This window comes from Aspergillus pseudotamarii, assembly GCF_009193445.1.
Source record: "Aspergillus pseudotamarii strain CBS 117625 unplaced genomic scaffold BDV38scaffold_100, whole genome shotgun sequence".
NCBI lineage: Eukaryota > Fungi > Ascomycota > Eurotiomycetes > Eurotiales > Aspergillaceae > Aspergillus > Aspergillus pseudotamarii.
The window spans coordinates 76365-92785 of NW_022475114.1; the positions used below are offsets into that span (position 1 = coordinate 76365).

General features: G+C 47.1%; 5 protein-coding genes across 5 annotated transcripts; 2 read left to right on the forward strand and 3 right to left on the reverse strand.

Annotated features, from left to right (window-relative positions):
- The first annotated feature begins 169 nt into the window (after positions 1–169).
- BDV38DRAFT_12246 (glycoside hydrolase family 31 protein) lies at positions 170–3940 on the forward strand. The gene is made up of 4 exons (XM_032051139.1): positions 170–1229; positions 1289–1699; positions 1752–1922; positions 1985–3940. The coding sequence occupies exons 1-4, from the start codon at positions 529–531 to the stop codon at positions 3657–3659; spliced, it is 2958 nt and encodes a 985-aa protein (XP_031907824.1). The 5' UTR covers positions 170–528; the 3' UTR covers positions 3660–3940.
- A 376-nt stretch (positions 3941–4316) lies between these two features.
- Positions 4317–6508, forward strand: BDV38DRAFT_289970 (alpha-amylase; the record flags this gene model as incomplete). Its single annotated transcript, XM_032061378.1, has 9 exons — positions 4317–4481; positions 4538–4576; positions 4647–4762; positions 4821–4929; positions 4998–5226; positions 5286–5448; positions 5513–5659; positions 5742–5982; positions 6111–6508. 9 exons carry the CDS (start codon positions 4317–4319, stop codon positions 6396–6398), a joined length of 1497 nt encoding a protein of 498 aa, XP_031907825.1. The 3' UTR covers positions 6399–6508.
- Positions 6485–7132, reverse strand: BDV38DRAFT_263598 (uncharacterized protein). The gene is made up of 3 exons (XM_032056198.1): positions 7081–7132; positions 6880–6966; positions 6485–6823 (listed from the first exon to the last, which is right to left on the reverse strand). Exon 3 carries the CDS (start codon positions 6723–6725, stop codon positions 6534–6536), a length of 192 nt encoding a protein of 63 aa, XP_031907826.1. The 5' UTR covers positions 6726–6823; positions 6880–6966; positions 7081–7132; the 3' UTR covers positions 6485–6533.
- A 17-nt stretch (positions 7133–7149) lies between these two features.
- On the reverse strand, positions 7150–10135 carry BDV38DRAFT_12878 (transcriptional activator of proteases prtT). Its single transcript, XM_032051262.1, has 6 exons — positions 9561–10135; positions 9186–9437; positions 8677–9078; positions 8197–8622; positions 7918–8147; positions 7150–7865 (listed from the first exon to the last, which is right to left on the reverse strand). Exons 2-6 carry the CDS (start codon positions 9413–9415, stop codon positions 7282–7284), a joined length of 1872 nt encoding a protein of 623 aa, XP_031907827.1. The 5' UTR covers positions 9416–9437; positions 9561–10135; the 3' UTR covers positions 7150–7281.
- A 5223-nt stretch (positions 10136–15358) lies between these two features.
- On the reverse strand, positions 15359–15900 carry BDV38DRAFT_12907 (uncharacterized protein). The gene is made up of 2 exons (XM_032051269.1): positions 15592–15900; positions 15359–15541 (listed from the first exon to the last, which is right to left on the reverse strand). Exons 1-2 carry the CDS (start codon positions 15805–15807, stop codon positions 15488–15490), a joined length of 270 nt encoding a protein of 89 aa, XP_031907828.1. The 5' UTR covers positions 15808–15900; the 3' UTR covers positions 15359–15487.
- Between the last annotated feature and the right edge of the window lie 521 nt (positions 15901–16421).

Genomic DNA, 16421 nt, shown 5'->3' on the forward strand with positions numbered 1-16421 from the left:
ATGGACCAATCACCACCGCGCAATCAGATGATCACGAGCATTGGCCAGGAACGTTTCCAATTTCCGGACACGGGAGTTTTGTAAACTACTCCCAAGAGTCAAGACACTCTTTTCCGGTCTCGTCTTGTGCTCGGCAAAGATTCATCTCCCATCGTCGGCTTCGCCGTTACTCTTTCATTACGTCCCAAAAGGCTTGATCATGCTGTCTCCACTCGGTGCGGGTGAAGCCACTTCATTGCTGCGTAGGACCGGTACTCTTCCAATCAATGTGACTTCTTCCCCCGCATGGGAGAGCTTGCAGGCATTGCCCCTCGGACGTTTGACGGGGGAATGGCTTGCCTTCATGGCAGGTAACACAAATCGTTGAGAACGGGACGGGTCATGAATTTATGGGATCTCCTGTGGAGGCCTGGTTCGTAAAGACATATATATCTAGTTACATTACCGGTTCAGAGACGGCAAAGGTGTCCGTTTCCTAAAAGAAAAACTGCAACACCGTTGTCCGGCATCAGCTTGGTGGACCACGCCATGGCCGGTCTAAAAAGCTTTCTTGCCAGTTCTTGGCTGCTTCCAGTGGCTTATGGGGCGAGTCAATCGCTCATTCCTAGCACTTCTGCGACAGCGGCATACTCGCAATTCACCATTCCCGCCTCTGCCGACGTGGGCGCGAATTTGATCGCCAATATTGATGACCCCCAAGCGGTCAACGCACAATCTGTCTGTCCGGGTTACAAGGCCTCAGATGTGAAGCATACCTCCCAGGGCTTCACCGCTAGCCTGGAGTTGGCTGGAGACCCTTGTAATGTGTATGGAACAGATGTTGATTCGTTGACCCTGACCGTGGAATATCAGGCAAAGGATCGTTTGAACATCCAGATTGTTCCAACGTATGTTGACGCCTCCAATGCCTCCTGGTACATTCTTCCGGAAGAGTTAGTGCCTAGACCAAAGGCTTCCCAGAATGTATCGGTTCCCCAAAGCGATCTCCTTGTCTCCTGGTCCAACGAGCCTTCTTTCAACTTCAAGGTGACCCGGAAAGCTACGGGTGACGTGCTATTCAACACAAAGGGTTCTACACTAGTCTATGAGAATCAATTCATAGAATTTGTCTCGTCGTTGCCTGAAGAATATAACCTATATGGCTTGGGAGAGCGGATGAACCAGCTGCGACTACTGGAGAACGCCAATTTGACTCTATATGCCGCAGATATCGCAGATCCCATTGACGAGTACGTATCTGGCAATCGATGATGCCCATTAAGTTTTAGGCTAATGCGTATACCTCTAGTAACATCTATGGGCATCATGCATTCTACTTGGATACCAGATACTACAAGGTGGATGGTCGGAATATGACCCATACCATAGTCAAGAGCAGCGAGGCGGAACCATCTCAAGAATATGTCTCATATTCTCACGGAGTGTTCCTCAGGAATGCCCATGGACAGGAAATTCTCCTGCGGGATCAAAAGCTGATCTGGCGCACTCTGGGAGGAAGCGTTGATCTGACCTTCTACTCTGGCCCAACTCAAGCAGAGGTCACCAAGCAATATCAACTCAGCACCGTGGGGCTGCCTGCCATGCAGCAATATAACACGCTTGGATTTCATCAGTGTCGCTGGGGCTATAACAACTGGTCTGAGTTTGAAGACGTTCTTGCTAATTTCGAGAGATTCGAGATTCCTTTGGAGTACCTCTGGTAAGAAACATGTTCATCGCTCATTTGGCTCCCTTCTGACGCCTAGATGTAGGGCCGATATAGATTACATGCATGGATATCGCAATTTTGACAATGACCAATATCGCTTTTCATATGAAGAAGGTGAAAAATTTCTCAACAAGCTTCACGATGGTGGACGTCGCTGGGTCCCAATTGTTGACGGAGCTCTTTATATTCCCAATCCCGAGAACGCTTCTGATGCGTGAGTGACCATCTTTTACACACCCTCTCTAAGCTGTAGGCGAAGACTCACCGTGATTCTAGGTACGAAACTTATGACAGAGGCGCCAATGATGATGTTTTCATCAAGAACCCTGACGGCAGTCTCTATATTGGCGCGGTCTGGCCTGGCTATACTGTCTACCCCGATTGGCATCACCCCAAGGCCTCTGAATTCTGGGGCAATGAGCTGGTCACCTGGTGGAACAAGCTGCATTATGATGGGGTCTGGTACGACATGGCTGAAGTTTCTTCCTTCTGCGTAGGGAGCTGTGGAACCGGCAACCTGTCAATGAACCCGGCTCACCCGCCGTTCGCTCTGCCCGGCGAACCAGGGAACGTTGTCTACGATTATCCAGAGGGTTTTAACATCACCAATGCTACAGAAGCAGCCTCAGCATCCGCTGGGGCAGCAAGCCAATCTGCAGCGGCGGCATCCACAACTACATCAGCCCCCTACCTGCGTACGACGCCCACCCCTGGAGTTCGTAATGTTGACCATCCTCCTTATGTTATCAACCATGTCCAAACTGGCCACGACCTGAGCGTTCACGCCATCTCACCAAATTCTACACACTCGGATGGAGTTCAAGAGTATGATGTACACAGCCTTTACGGCCACCAAGGCATAAATGCAACTTATCACGGATTGCTCAAGGTGTGGGAGAACAAACGCCCCTTTATCATCGCACGCTCCACATTTGCCGGCTCCGGGAAGTGGGCCGGTCACTGGGGTGGTGATAACTTCTCTAAATGGGGATCGATGTTCTTTTCAATCTCGCAGGCCCTTCAGTTCTCGCTCTTTGGCATCCCTATGTTTGGTGTTGACACCTGTGGTTTTAATGGAAACACTGATGAGGAGCTATGCAACCGATGGATGCAGCTCTCGGCCTTCTTTCCGTTTTATCGCAACCATAATGTTCTCTCTGCAATTCCCCAAGAGCCTTATCGGTGGGCATCCGTGATCGATGCCACTAAGGCGGCGATGAACATTCGCTACGCCATTTTGCCCTACTTTTACACCCTGTTCCATTTGGCCCACACCACTGGATCTACGGTCATGCGTGCACTGGCGTGGGAATTCCCGAACGACCCCTCCTTAGCTGCTGTGGGCACTCAATTCCTTGTTGGTCCCTCGGTCATGGTGATTCCTGTTCTTGAGCCACAGGTAGATACTGTCAAGGGTGTCTTCCCAGGCGTTGGACATGGGGAAGTCTGGTACGATTGGTACACTCAAACAGCTGTTGATGCAAAGCCCGGTGTCAACACAACGATCTCAGCACCACTGGGTCACATTCCAGTCTTCGTTCGTGGTGGTAGCATTCTGCCAATGCAGGAGGTTGCACTGACCACCCGCGACGCTCGCAAGACCCCCTGGTCTTTGCTTGCCTCGCTGAGTAGTAATGGAACTGCCTCTGGCCAGCTCTACCTCGATGATGGAGAAAGTGTCTACCCAGAGGACACGCTTTCGGTTGAGTTCCTGGTGTCCAAATCCACTCTCCGGGCTTCTGCTCGGGGTACTTGGAAGGAGGCAAACCCACTAGCGAATGTGACTGTGCTTGGTGTGACTGAGAAACCATCCTCAGTGACACTAAATGGCCAGAAGCTCCCGTCCGACTCTGTCAAGTATAACGCCACCTCACAGGTTCTTCACGTTGGTGGCTTGCAGAAGCAAACAGCGGATGGTGCATGGGGGAAGGATTGGGTACTGGAATGGTGAAGAAAGCGTAATAGGATAGCCTAGATCCACATAGTTCCTATGTACATTTGCACAATATGAATTAATGAATGCAAAAACTGCAGCGAATCGGACATCCGTAGCATAAGGCTGAAGACTTTACGTAAATATTCTGCAGCAGATCTGCAAGACCAAAGGAGCAAAATCCCGGTTGGCAACTGCTTCTACGCCCAAGTCCATCACGGATTAAATCCCAGCATCCACATCCACACCCACATCCACGAGCATCGGACGCACCAACCAAGTAGAGGCAGGAAAGCGTGAAACCCCAAGAAAAACGTCGGGCCGTCGGACTTTTCTGCAACGCTGATCAACGGCCGCGATCCAACCAACTCCCTCCAGAGTGACTAGGGGCGGAAATTTAAAGGAATTAATTTCAACTCAACCACAAATCACAGTCGGCCCCGGTATTGTCCTGCAGAATGCAAATTAAACGGTTCTACGAATCGCTTGGATTCCCCGCCCCTGGCAGTATAGCTTAAAGTATGTCACTTGCTCTATGTGATGTATCACAACATATAAATACTAGCAAGGGATGCAATGCTTGGAGGATAGCAACAGACAACTTAAACGTACAACATATCAAACTTGAAGCTCCCTCTTCTCTGCTTGATAAAAACCCCACGAAAGGCATTCAGGATGGTTGCCTGGTGGTCCTTATTTCTTTACGGTCTTCAGGTCGCGGCCCCTGCTTTGGCTGCAACACCTGCCGACTGGCGATCGCAATCCATTTATTTCCTTCTCACAGATCGATTTGCAAGGACGGATGGGTCGACAACTGCGGCTTGTAACACTGAGGATCGGGTCTGCTGTCCCCTATTAGTTTTCAACAAGAGGAATGTAAAACTGACTCAGTATAGAAATACTGTGGTGGAACATGGCAGGGCATCATCGATAAGGTAAACCGCTCACTCAATCAAAAGAAGAAGAAGAAAAAAAAAAAGAATTCTGGTCCTAACCATCACTTAGCTGGATTATATCCAAGGAATGGGCTTCACAGCCATCTGGATCACCCCCGTTACAGGCCAGCTGCCCCAGAACACCGCATACGGAGACGCCTACCATGGTTACTGGCAGCAGGATATGTAAGTCACCTACTAGTACCATCTTACGCATAAATATGAACTAACTTGAAGAGCTTAGATACTCTTTGAACGAAAATTACGGCACAGCAGATGACTTGAAGGCTCTCTCTTCGGCCCTTCATGAGAGGGGAATGTATCTGATGGTCGATGTGGTTGCTAACCATATGGTTCGTGGTCCTCTTTGATTGACTTTGCACGCATGGTTTATTTCAATACTGACAATGAGTAAAATCAGGGCTATGATGGAGCGGGAGCCTCAGTTGATTACAGCGTGTTCAAGCCGTTCAATTCCCAAGAATACTTCCACCCATTCTGTCTCATTCAAAACTATGAGGACCAGACCCAGGTTGAGGATTGCTGGTTAGGAGATAATACTGTTTCTCTGCCCGATCTCGATACCACTAAAGATGAGGTTAAGAATGAGTGGTACGACTGGGTGGGAACATTAGTATCAAACTACTCCAGTAAGATCTTTTACCCTCATTCTCTAACTTTGAATGATCGATGACACTTACGAAATCAGTTGATGGCCTCCGTATCGACACCGTGAAGCACGTCCAGAAGGACTTCTGGCCGGGGTACAACAAAGCCGCAGGCGTGTACTGCATCGGCGAAGTCCTTGACGGTGATCCGGCGTACACATGCCCCTACCAGGACGTCATGGATGGCGTACTGAATTACCCAATGTATGACACCCTTAACCATAAGCCTTCTTGTCGTTTCATCCGCTAACGAGATGTTCAAAACCAGTTACTACCCACTCCTCAACGCCTTCAAATCAACCTCCGGCAGCATGAACGACCTCTACAACATGATCAACACCGTCAAATCTGACTGTCCAGACTCAACACTCCTGGGCACATTCGTCGAGAACCACGACAACCCACGGTTTGCTTCGTAAGTTCTTTCTACCACCCGCTGTCATTTTTTTTTATAAAAAAAAAAAAAATACCCACCCACCTAACAAGAGACAAAAAAGATACACCAATGACATAGCCCTCGCCAAGAACGTCGCAGCATTCATCATACTCAACGACGGAATCCCCATCATCTACGCAGGCCAAGAACAGCATTACGCGGGCGGAAACGACCCGGCAAACCGTGAGGCAACCTGGCTCTCAGGCTATGCGACCGACAGCGAACTCTACAAGTTAATCGCATCCACAAACGCAATCCGAAGCCATGCTATCAGCAAAGATACAGGATTCGTGACCTACAAGGTAAGCATGGACAATTCTCCAACAATATGCAGCCAACGGGGCGCTATCTCCCTACCCCCCTCCCCCAAGAGTATCTGGAAAAAAAAAATAAATAAAGAAGAAGAGACTGACTAATCTGGGTAATACAGAACTGGCCCATTTACAAGGATGACACGACGATCGCGATGCGCAAGGGAACCGATGGCTCACAGGTCGTAACTATCTTATCTAACAAGGGTGCTTCGGGTGATTCGTACACTCTCTCTTTGGGTGACACGGGTTACACGGCCGGACAGAAATTGACTGAGGTCATTGGATGTACGACGGTGACGGTGGGCTCGGATGGAAAGGTGCCTGTTCCTATGGCGGGTGGATTGCCTAGGGTGTTGTATCCGACTGAGAAGTTGGCAGATAGCAAGATCTGTAGTAGCTCGTGAAAGGTGGTGATGATACTGGTATTTAGTCTGATTTTTCGGACTATGAGTTTGATATGTCTTGTCTGTCTGATTATATACGAGGTTCTTTTATTCTATAGTTGGAAAATGGGAATGTATCTCAGATTGATCGGATTGTTAGTAGTTACTCGGGTGTACAAGAATGTACCAGAGACTGAGGAAGTTGACTGTACCCGAGAAAAAAAGAGCAAGTACAAGAACATAGAGATCGAGAGAGAGAGGGAGAAGGAGGGAGGGAGAGAGCGGGCAAAGCAAACCCCCAATACAAGACAATAATATCCACTCAAAGGCCATATCCTCTTCTAGCATGAATAGGGAAGGTAACTGGCGCTGGGGAATCTCGCTCAAACTTGGAGTTATTGGGACTTTTATAGCTCTATTTGGTTTGATTTGACCGAGTTGTTCATCTAGGGATGGGTATGTTATGGCTTTATCCAGCAAGGAAAGAGAGATTGGAAAATACCTATACAATATAATCGTATGCAGTTAGTGGGGGTATATCATCCGTATTACTAGGTCTTGGTGAGATATCATAAGTCATTTGGATTTGCTAATCATGCCGTTAAGTACGTCATACATAAGTCCATGTCTAGAGAGAGGGGAAAGGGGTAAGGGAGGGGAGAGCTGCCAACTTGCTGAACGCAAGTTAGAAAGGTATACGTACCCTGTCCAGCTACATGTATCAATACAGTAATGGATCTCAAAAGTTGAAACAAAAAAAAAAAAAAAGGTAATTTGAATTAGGGTATGGGAGAAAGTATCGTATATCCAATATTTAATACGCGCCAGACCGTGTAAACCCACCCAGCCCAAACCGTCCTCAACACCATTTTCGTTATACTATTATTACGGTATCAAAAAGTTGTTAGTATGGCGCTGATCCCACAGGGATGGCTTCAGTCACAGCCATGCCACTAATGACATTTTCCGGAAATGACTGTGGCATGACCTCAGGGATCAGCTGTTCCAGAGCACCATATCCCTCAATCATATTATCTACCAGTGGTGGCACGAATTGTACCTGTTCCATGCTCATCTTCCGGGCATCTCCGAACGAACATTGAGAACCGTCGACTGCGCTGCAAGGGTCGTTGCATTCGGCACAGCGACGCTTGAACTCCGCTATCATGCATGAAAACCGGTATGCGATGTGGTCTTCATTTGGCGACAGATGCAGCAGAAACATCTGAATCTGGTCGATGAGGGGGTCGAGGAAGTTGAAGTCGCAAAGATTAAGAGCGGCATAACCGACAATGAAGTACGCCTGATCAACCACTCTCAGCGCGGTGACGAATCGGAGTTGCAGAAATCTCGAGATGATCAAGCGCGACCCCTGCAGGATTTCCGATGTGAGTCTCTCGGACTCCGCCTGGAACCTCATTGCTGTCCGATGCAGGAGGATCTGGCAGAACCAGATACTAAGCTCAAATGTTGAATTTTCATCGCCAGCTGTTAGATAGTAAGCATTTGTGCGAGATTAGTCCTCATAACTTCGCCTTACCGAGAAGATGAGCCCATTCCACCTTCCACCGTTCGATCTCTTCGTACTCAACATCCGCGAATCGCATACGTTGTTCGTTGGCTTGGAGTCGCAAAGTGATCAGATACAACTGAATCTCTGCCACAATTTTGCCATCCTCAACCGTTGCAGCGGGATGCTCAAGAAGTCGTGGGCAATAATCCAGATATCTCTGTGGTAAATGGAATGGACGTGCGTTGCCAACAGCGAAACTATTTCTGCATTAGCAAGTTCGAGTAAAACGGGAAATGGCGTGCTTACTGTAACTGTGTCAAGCAGAAAGCATTCCAGAGCCGCAACTGAGAAGCCATGTCGTTGTCAATGAGAAGCTCTGAAGGCACATGGCTGAGGAAGTCAAAGGAGACGAGGGCATGATTGATTGCAGTCCCGCTCAATAACCAGCCATCTATGGGGAACTCCTTCTGACCTGCCGCTGGCCATAGACAAAGAAGGGCGAGTGCCTGGAGCGATTCATACTTCAAAGGCGGTTTCTCCCACAGCAGATTGACTGCCTTATGTCGAACTTGGAGGTTCATGGCATGGAGAATCGGTGGTGGTATGCCTGGCACATATCGGGAGGCCAGCAGACAAGCAGTGCTATATAGTAATGAATCCGTATTCCTCATCTCATTATGGAAGTCGGACTGATTATTTATGGATACTAAGGGGCCGAAATTATCCACAAATCTAGTTCAAGCATTAGCGGCTATAGAGGTGGATGGATGCAACAAGTAACCATACAGCTGTACCAACTTAAGAGATAACTTAGAATCTAAGATACCCTTCTCAAGACTGTTACCTAAGAAAGGAGACTCGACAGGTATGCGGCTTGTCTCCCCAAAAAACTCGGATTGGAGGTCCTGAATTAGCCGAACGGGCTTAGGTAGGAAAGGGCCGAATGAGTTTCCCTCAATGGAGGCCGTTTCCTCCGTATGAACACTCCGAGCTAACGGAGGCACAGAGATATTAGAGACGCTTGGTGATTGATTCAAGATCTGCCGGAGCATGCCGGTCATCTCTCTCATACTCCTCTCTAGGGAAGTGAGACGCTCCTCGATGGAGGGGATAGCTGTCGTTGCGTCTGACCACATTGGAGCACTGTCTTGAAAGCGCTCACTTGTCTCAGGGAGCTGACAGTCGATTCTATAGAATCATTAGTACCGAAAAAGGCTTATTTGGTCTTGGCAGGACATGGGATCCCTCATTTTGACGTAAGAGATTGGGTAAAGTGGATAACGGTGGCACCCGACCTTAAAGATAGACACCGCCGGCATGCATGTCCTCGTGGATCAAGATCACACCGAGTTTTAAGCTTGCGGCAAGTATTGCAAGCGGTCATTGAACGTCGAATGCGGCCCTTTGGGCGTGTCGCGTCGTCGCCGACATTAGGAATGATTCTCCTGTGGTCGTCGGACACATGCACGCTCTTGTGCTCCCACGAAGGGGCCTCATATTTAATGGGTTCAGTAGTTCTAGTCATGACATCAGACGACGGATGTAGCCTGTCGCGTTGATGAAATGAATAATTGGCGGGCAAAACAAGCTGAGAGCAAGAATAATTGTGGAAACCAGGACAAATCCCGTGCAAATCATTGAGAATCCACACAGGTGGGGAGGGAACTGACCCTTTTAACAGCCCACGGCCGGGCGTGAAGAGGAGATTGTGCTAGCTCGCAGGCAGTTGACGAAATAGGCTCCATTAGGTTGACTATCCATTTCGACCTGGGGTAAATTCGAACTAATCGGAGCATTTCAGCCAATCCGTGCAGATCCGAGTCTCTAGGGTGCGGTTTCTAGAAGAATAGAAAGGGTGATTTGGCATACTAGGAACTGCAACAAGAGAGGGGTTGATTGACGTGCGCCATTGCAGCTGCGCCTCCGATGTAAGCCGGTTCCATAGGGAGTCCCGCTTCCATGAGGGGGTTGGGTTGGGTTGGCTAAGGTTGACGCCGACCTGAAATTAGCTAAGGACTGCCACTAATCTTGAACTTCGGTGATTTGTCGATAGCGTGTGTCTCTTATCATGGCGGGTTGAAGATTGCGATCGGGCATACCCCCCAAAAGTAGAAGGTGTGTCTGAATTTTGCTCATTCGTCATGACTCAGGAACAGCCGTTTTTTTTTTCTCTTTCTTTTCTTTCGCTCATCCTTAATTTGCTTTCCGCGTTCTCTCGTGTAAGACTTGGCTCACCTCTCAGGGACATGTCTGAGCGTCGTTGCTGATTTGAAGAAGCCCGGGTGATCTAAGATAGGAGGCAAGCCGATCACGCAGATCATGAGATATCAGATCCTTCGAAGTATGGGCAATAGGATACGCGCGATTGCCTTATAAACCCGTATAAACTGGCTTTTGCTTGAAGATTTTTCTTCTTTACTTCAAACAGCGAATCCTGCAATGCAACCTTGATCCCCTGGCCTAACGGTTACCCACGGGCTTGTTCCTGGTTATTGCATAGTGGCATGATAGCGTTCTGCCACCCGCTCTTAGGTTTCTTAGCCAACAAAATCAGGGCATTGCTGCAGTTCTGTTCTCAACACCCTTGACCGCTGGTCTGATGCTCGTCAGGCACGGCCGTTGAGGAGTGGTCTCTCTACAATTCATCCCGAGTCATCTGCTTCTTGTCAGGGATTTGCATCCCTGCACAAAAGCGGAACCACTATATTAATTAAAGACTGTCGTGCTATTAAGGCCCTGGGATTCTCGGATATTCCAACCGCAGGATTGAAGTGGCCACCCGTCCGTAGTTGTGGAGCTTGGCTTGGGCTATACCTTTTCAGCAGTGCTCACTTCCGCTCATCTAGAATGCGGAACTTAGAATCAAACTTTGAGCTAACATTGTTTGACTGTATCGATGAGCGGAGGTAATGCAACCTTTCAGAACCCTCCAATTTCCGGCAACATTCGGTGATCTGACCGTCGTTGACACAACTTGGTCTTTCCCCTCACCCCCTAAATAATCGACGTTCAAGAAGTTTAGTGTGTCAAGCAATTTTAGTGCCACGCCAAACCACGATTTCTCCGGCATTAGACCTTTTAAGGAACGAGGCGCATTTGCCCCAATCATGTAGGCCGGAGAGGTTCTGAGGGGAAAAAAAGACGCACATTCATTTATCTTGCCCCAGTTTCTTCACATGCTTCCGAAGTCTCGCCAACCACATCAAGTTAAGGCCCTCGAGGATAGTGTGCGCCAAGAGTGTAACGTAAAAGGCACGAACTGGGCCCTTCTAAGCGGGTGATCGATTCTCAGCCAATCCTCGATCGTGCGTTGTTCATGCCAAGCGAGTCCCTGTCCAGGCTAACCCCGTTTGTAGTTTGGATGCGGTTCAGTACGAGGACCTGATCTGCATCATTGGCGATTGAACCAGTTGTGGACCCCACTGGCTTGATAGAATGGTTGCATCGGATATAACGTGTCTCACATGTTATCATTGGGCGACGCTTTTGAACCATCAGGAATAAACATTTGCTAGGATACCGAATCAGAACTCTGCATTATGCCCGACTAAGAAGATATCATATCATTCGCGACCCAGATGTGGGTTATTCGGATATCCCCGAAATCCAAGTGTAGCCCGTAGTCTGCAGTATCGCCATTCTTATCAAGAATCACAATATCGTACCTGCATCTATCTATATTAATTGATTAGTTGGAGGGAGGAAATTATGTGTCAATCTTTGCTAGTCTCGTCATTCTTTGCTGTTTTCGGAACATTCCACAGGAGGGAAGACGAGGATAATAAATCCTGCGCTAATGACTAGTAGTGCGTTAGCACACGGTCTCAATATATCACGGAATCAAGCACCGTTTTAACTTCCAGCCGCAGGGATCCTTTCACGGCCTTACCGTTCAGCGTGGAGCATTCGCTCGGATGTAGGCTCATTGTAGCCCTAGAATCATGTTCGGATAAGAAAACCGCGCGTTGGATATCTCCGCTGGTGTCGGATGCCTTCGGACGAGCTGGAAATTCATCGCAAACCCAGAGAATCAGTAGCTATAAGGTATATCCGAAAGTGTTCCTCTTGTATAGAAGACAAGTCTATCTAGATAGGACTGGCCGCAAATTGATGAGGTTAGGTGGGGGAGGTGGAGGGGGTGCAAGGATAATGAAGTGATGAAGTGTGGTGCAGCGCGTCCATGGAAGGCAGTCATGGCGCACATGATCCCGCACATGTTTCCCTGCATTTCTTCCTCAGACATGAGCCTCCATCCCTCTCTAATGCTATCCTTCAAGCTTCTGTCACAGCTGCACAGATGGATACCTGTTCCCACTCTAACTCCTAGTGATTACAGATTGCCAAGCGCTCTTGGGGTAACGTTCCATTCCATGACACAGAAAAATTGATATAGCGAGCTAACCCCAGGTTAGATTGTTAGGGCGTTTCAGCCCTGTTGCTACATGTGCTCATCATTATACATCGTATAGAATATCCGTTTTCAATATGACTTGACTAATGGTTTACATTTTGAGCAACTACATGTCATGGCATGTGTATCTCCAAGACACTAGTCGAAACATCGTCACATCAGCAAGTTGGAGATTATATTCGCCATGTATCTATTGTGGAGAAACAGCCATGGTTCCCCTCAATTGACATCACTTTACAGCGTCTCCTGAATAGGAAGCCATGCAGGCTTACCTAGGATCAGTACTTCTGAGCCGTCGATCAGCCAGCCTGCTTTGAGATTTGACCTCGAAGCTGATTGATTGAGAATATCGCAGGACGCCCTGGATCGTCCCGGTTGATGATCCCCTCGACGAAATAGGCAGTTCAAATATATTAAATCATCTCAAATGTCCTCTAACGTATGTCACAGGTATACAGGTGGCAAGGCAAAGGAGTCTTGGTAGTTGCCTTTGGCACTCTTTTTACCTAACAGATTTGCCGCGCTCCTATGGGCAAGGGTCCTGATACTGTTGGAACACACGAGGCTTGCAGCCGAAGCTCACTCAGGCAGCACTGCTTAGACTTGCAGAAGACACCCAACTGTTGCGCACTTCTAGCAAATTGCGCTGATTTCTGCACCTTTTCTTTTGGAAGTCAACGGTATTGACCAGCTTTTTGTTCCTCTAGACATTGATCGATCAGATATACTGGGGCGACTAGCAAACCATACAGTAAGAAAGCCCATGTATAATATTAGAATTTTGGTTGGAAGGCTTTTCAGGATAAAACAGCACCCAGGAGGGTTTTTTTTTTTTTTTTTTATTGGGGCTTTCAAGAAGCCTATGTTTTATAGCTACAAGAAAGGTCTTTGAATTCCTTCCAAGATATCGAGCAGACAGTATGCACTAACTAGGCATATAGCACACAACTTGGTCACCATACTGGCTCCGGTATATTGGTGTGCGCATCGATAGGAACATTTTGAAGATAGATCAACGTCCTAGGCCCTTGTCCCTATGTATAGCTCCACTTTTCACATGTCTGAGTTCTTACATGAGCTCCCCGGCATCGAAAAGGAGACTTCAGTACACAAGAAGCTCGGGTTGTGGGTTCTATGCTTCGCAAGCAGTTCGCATTGTAATTGATCTATACCCCTGGTGCTAGGTAGTCGCGGCTGTATAGCAATATACGAAAGGAATATACTATGAATTAACACCACAATGATCTAGAGAGGCAAAGTTCTCAGGAGATATCTAGCTCGTTATTCTCCCTCATGCTTGAACTCTCAATCAACAGTTACTAACTTGATTAACATTGAGTATGCGTCATCATTTAGCTCCCGCTCGGCCTAATACAATGTTTCTACACTATTCGTCAATTTAACAAGCATCATCTCGCGTGACCTTATGAAATACGATTGCTCTACATAATCATTGGTAATTAGGCGGTTAACAAGGGACCCCTGCTTAGAATGTCAAAGCTAAAGATTTTTACTGCAGACAAACTAGCTGGGTTCGCCGTCACATATGCTGAATGTCAGTCATTAGTTAAATTCGGTGTGTACGTATAACAGACTCACGCTACTCCAGGACATTTATACAATTCTGATAGAATAGAGTTGTGCAGCCCACTATCCGATTATTCAATAGCTACCCAAAGTCATATTGGCCGTGGTGAGCTCTAGCTTATGTTCGATTGCCGCACATTAATCTGAGATTGATACTCTATGCAGAGGCGTGCGCCTATGTGTCGAGTATTCCAGGTGTACGGTGTACGGTGTCTGGTGATTGAACGAAGTTCACCCAATATCATACATGCCACACGGCACTTCTGCGATTTCATGAACGGTGCCAAATGCTACACGTACTCAGGTGACTGCGAGTGACTTGGTAGATAACATGAATATTGGTTTAACAGGTTTGTAAATAGGTTGGATCTTCAAACTTGCTTGCGGAGAAGGATGTAAAAGCTCTGTCGATGTATGGCATACCCCCGAGCGTGAATATCAATGGCTTTCTGGAAATTTCAAGGATATAAACTCTCATCTAAGCATATAGAAAGATATATCATTAATTATCGCGGAGGCATGAACTCGTCTTCCTCATTCCCAGCATATTATGAATAAGTCTGAAGTAAGAATTGCGACAATATGTTGGCGGCTTGAGTGCTAGAGATCATCTCGTGATGTGAGTGAGTCCTGAATTATACTATACTTGGTCTTGGACACTCATCTAAATCTTTACATCTATGTCGATTTGCGAAAGATAAGTTGTGTATATATATATTAAATTGGTTGCAGCAATGTAGAGTGCCAGCATCTGAACCGTCTTCTAACAACAGTATGACAGCAAAGGCAATGACTAGTGAGTAATGTTTTACCTACTTCTATCATATTGAATTGTGATATCTTCCTATGAAATAATCATCGAAATTATATATATCAAGCAATGCAAAATCGATTTTGTTCGCTTCTCAGCCATCGTTCTGCCACATAATCCACTTATATTCTATTGATGAACCCTCATAACAAAATCAAAGCAGTTCCACTCTTGAATCTATTTAATCAGATCTTTCAATATCCACATTGGCAAATTCAACTGGTAACGGCGAACAAACTAGCAAAGGACACATGTCAAGTGTACGCAACTTCGACAGGCCGAGGTTTATCACTGGAGTGTTGCGTTTTAGCAACATCAGTATGGCCCTGAGCCCGTTGTCAAACTTATCGTAGTTTGCCATGTGTCCTTTAGCCATTGGTACAGCATGGAGACAAGCTCTTCTGTTATTGCCAAAGACACCGACTACAGGCGGTTACTGTTCAGTTTATGCACATAGACCGACAGGAAAAACATTTTTGGAGTCCTTTTTTGCCTTTCACCACATATCGTGATTATATTATTCATTGGTGATTTTCGACTATCAGATTAAGGAGCCGAGTGGCGTAGTATGTCTCTCCCCATAGAGATAGCGGTATTGCGGTGAGCTTGCCCTTTCTTTCCCTTCTGTTATTTATTGTCTTTAGATAATTAAAATTGCGGCAAGGGAGCACCCTTAGATGGGAGGTACGAGGAACGAATAGGTCCGTAATTGTAATTGGAATAGAGGAGGTAGGGGATGTTGGGCATTGAGACACGACATGGTAATATGTCGAACTAGGGTGACGCATTCATGAGACTACAGGAGATAGAGGAGTAGTTATTTCCTGCAAGTATTGCGACTTCTAAAGATATATGTAAATATGTAAATAGTAAACTATGCTTAGCATATTACCTCAGTTCGTCCCTGAGGAACCCGGGGCATAAAACATGTCACTTGAAGCCACCAACAAAGCGCTTTCATAATAGGAGGAATCATGATGGAGAAAGATAGAACCCACAATATTGTTTCCAGTTTCGAAAACGAGATGCCCCTAGGTGTTCGACAAAGTCTCGCTAGAGCCTCGATTGTATGTATCCTGTACGGCAAATCGCTAATGCTGCTGCGCATGGTTTCGCCGTTGAATATAGTCTGGAATGGCGAAGAGGACCATGTCACAGTCGGTCATGAGACACATGATTCCAGCCCAAGGTATATAACGAATGCATACGCGATGTGCAGCCGATAAAAATGATTCCGTGCACGAATGAGAGTGCGCGATTTCCAATAGGATGCGTTGTGGTGTGATCCCACTTCAATGGACCGCGATCCACATAACAATGAAGTCGCCACCTCCTACTCTGTATGCAGTAGGGTTACCGGCTCCAGTGTTGGGATAGGCAGCAACTCTCGAAGCGAGTTTCGCTGCTGCATCTTTCATGTGAGTGCTCATTGTCGCACATATGACCAAAGGGTCACACAATCCAATCCCCTTACTGATGGATAATTAGTAAGGCTTATGGGGACTACTGATGCCTAGAACCGAACTTCGCATGGATCTCATGGCTTTGTCGCGTAACAAGTTCTAAGGCTATGGTATGGGATTTGCAAAGAAAACATGTGGCTACAAAGATTGTCAGATGGAGATTGTTCGTAAGAGGAGTTTCATGATAGAACAAGAACCAAACGTAGTAGGGGTAGGGGAGGAAGCAAAACCTGGAAGTTGTTGAAAGGGCAAAAACTTG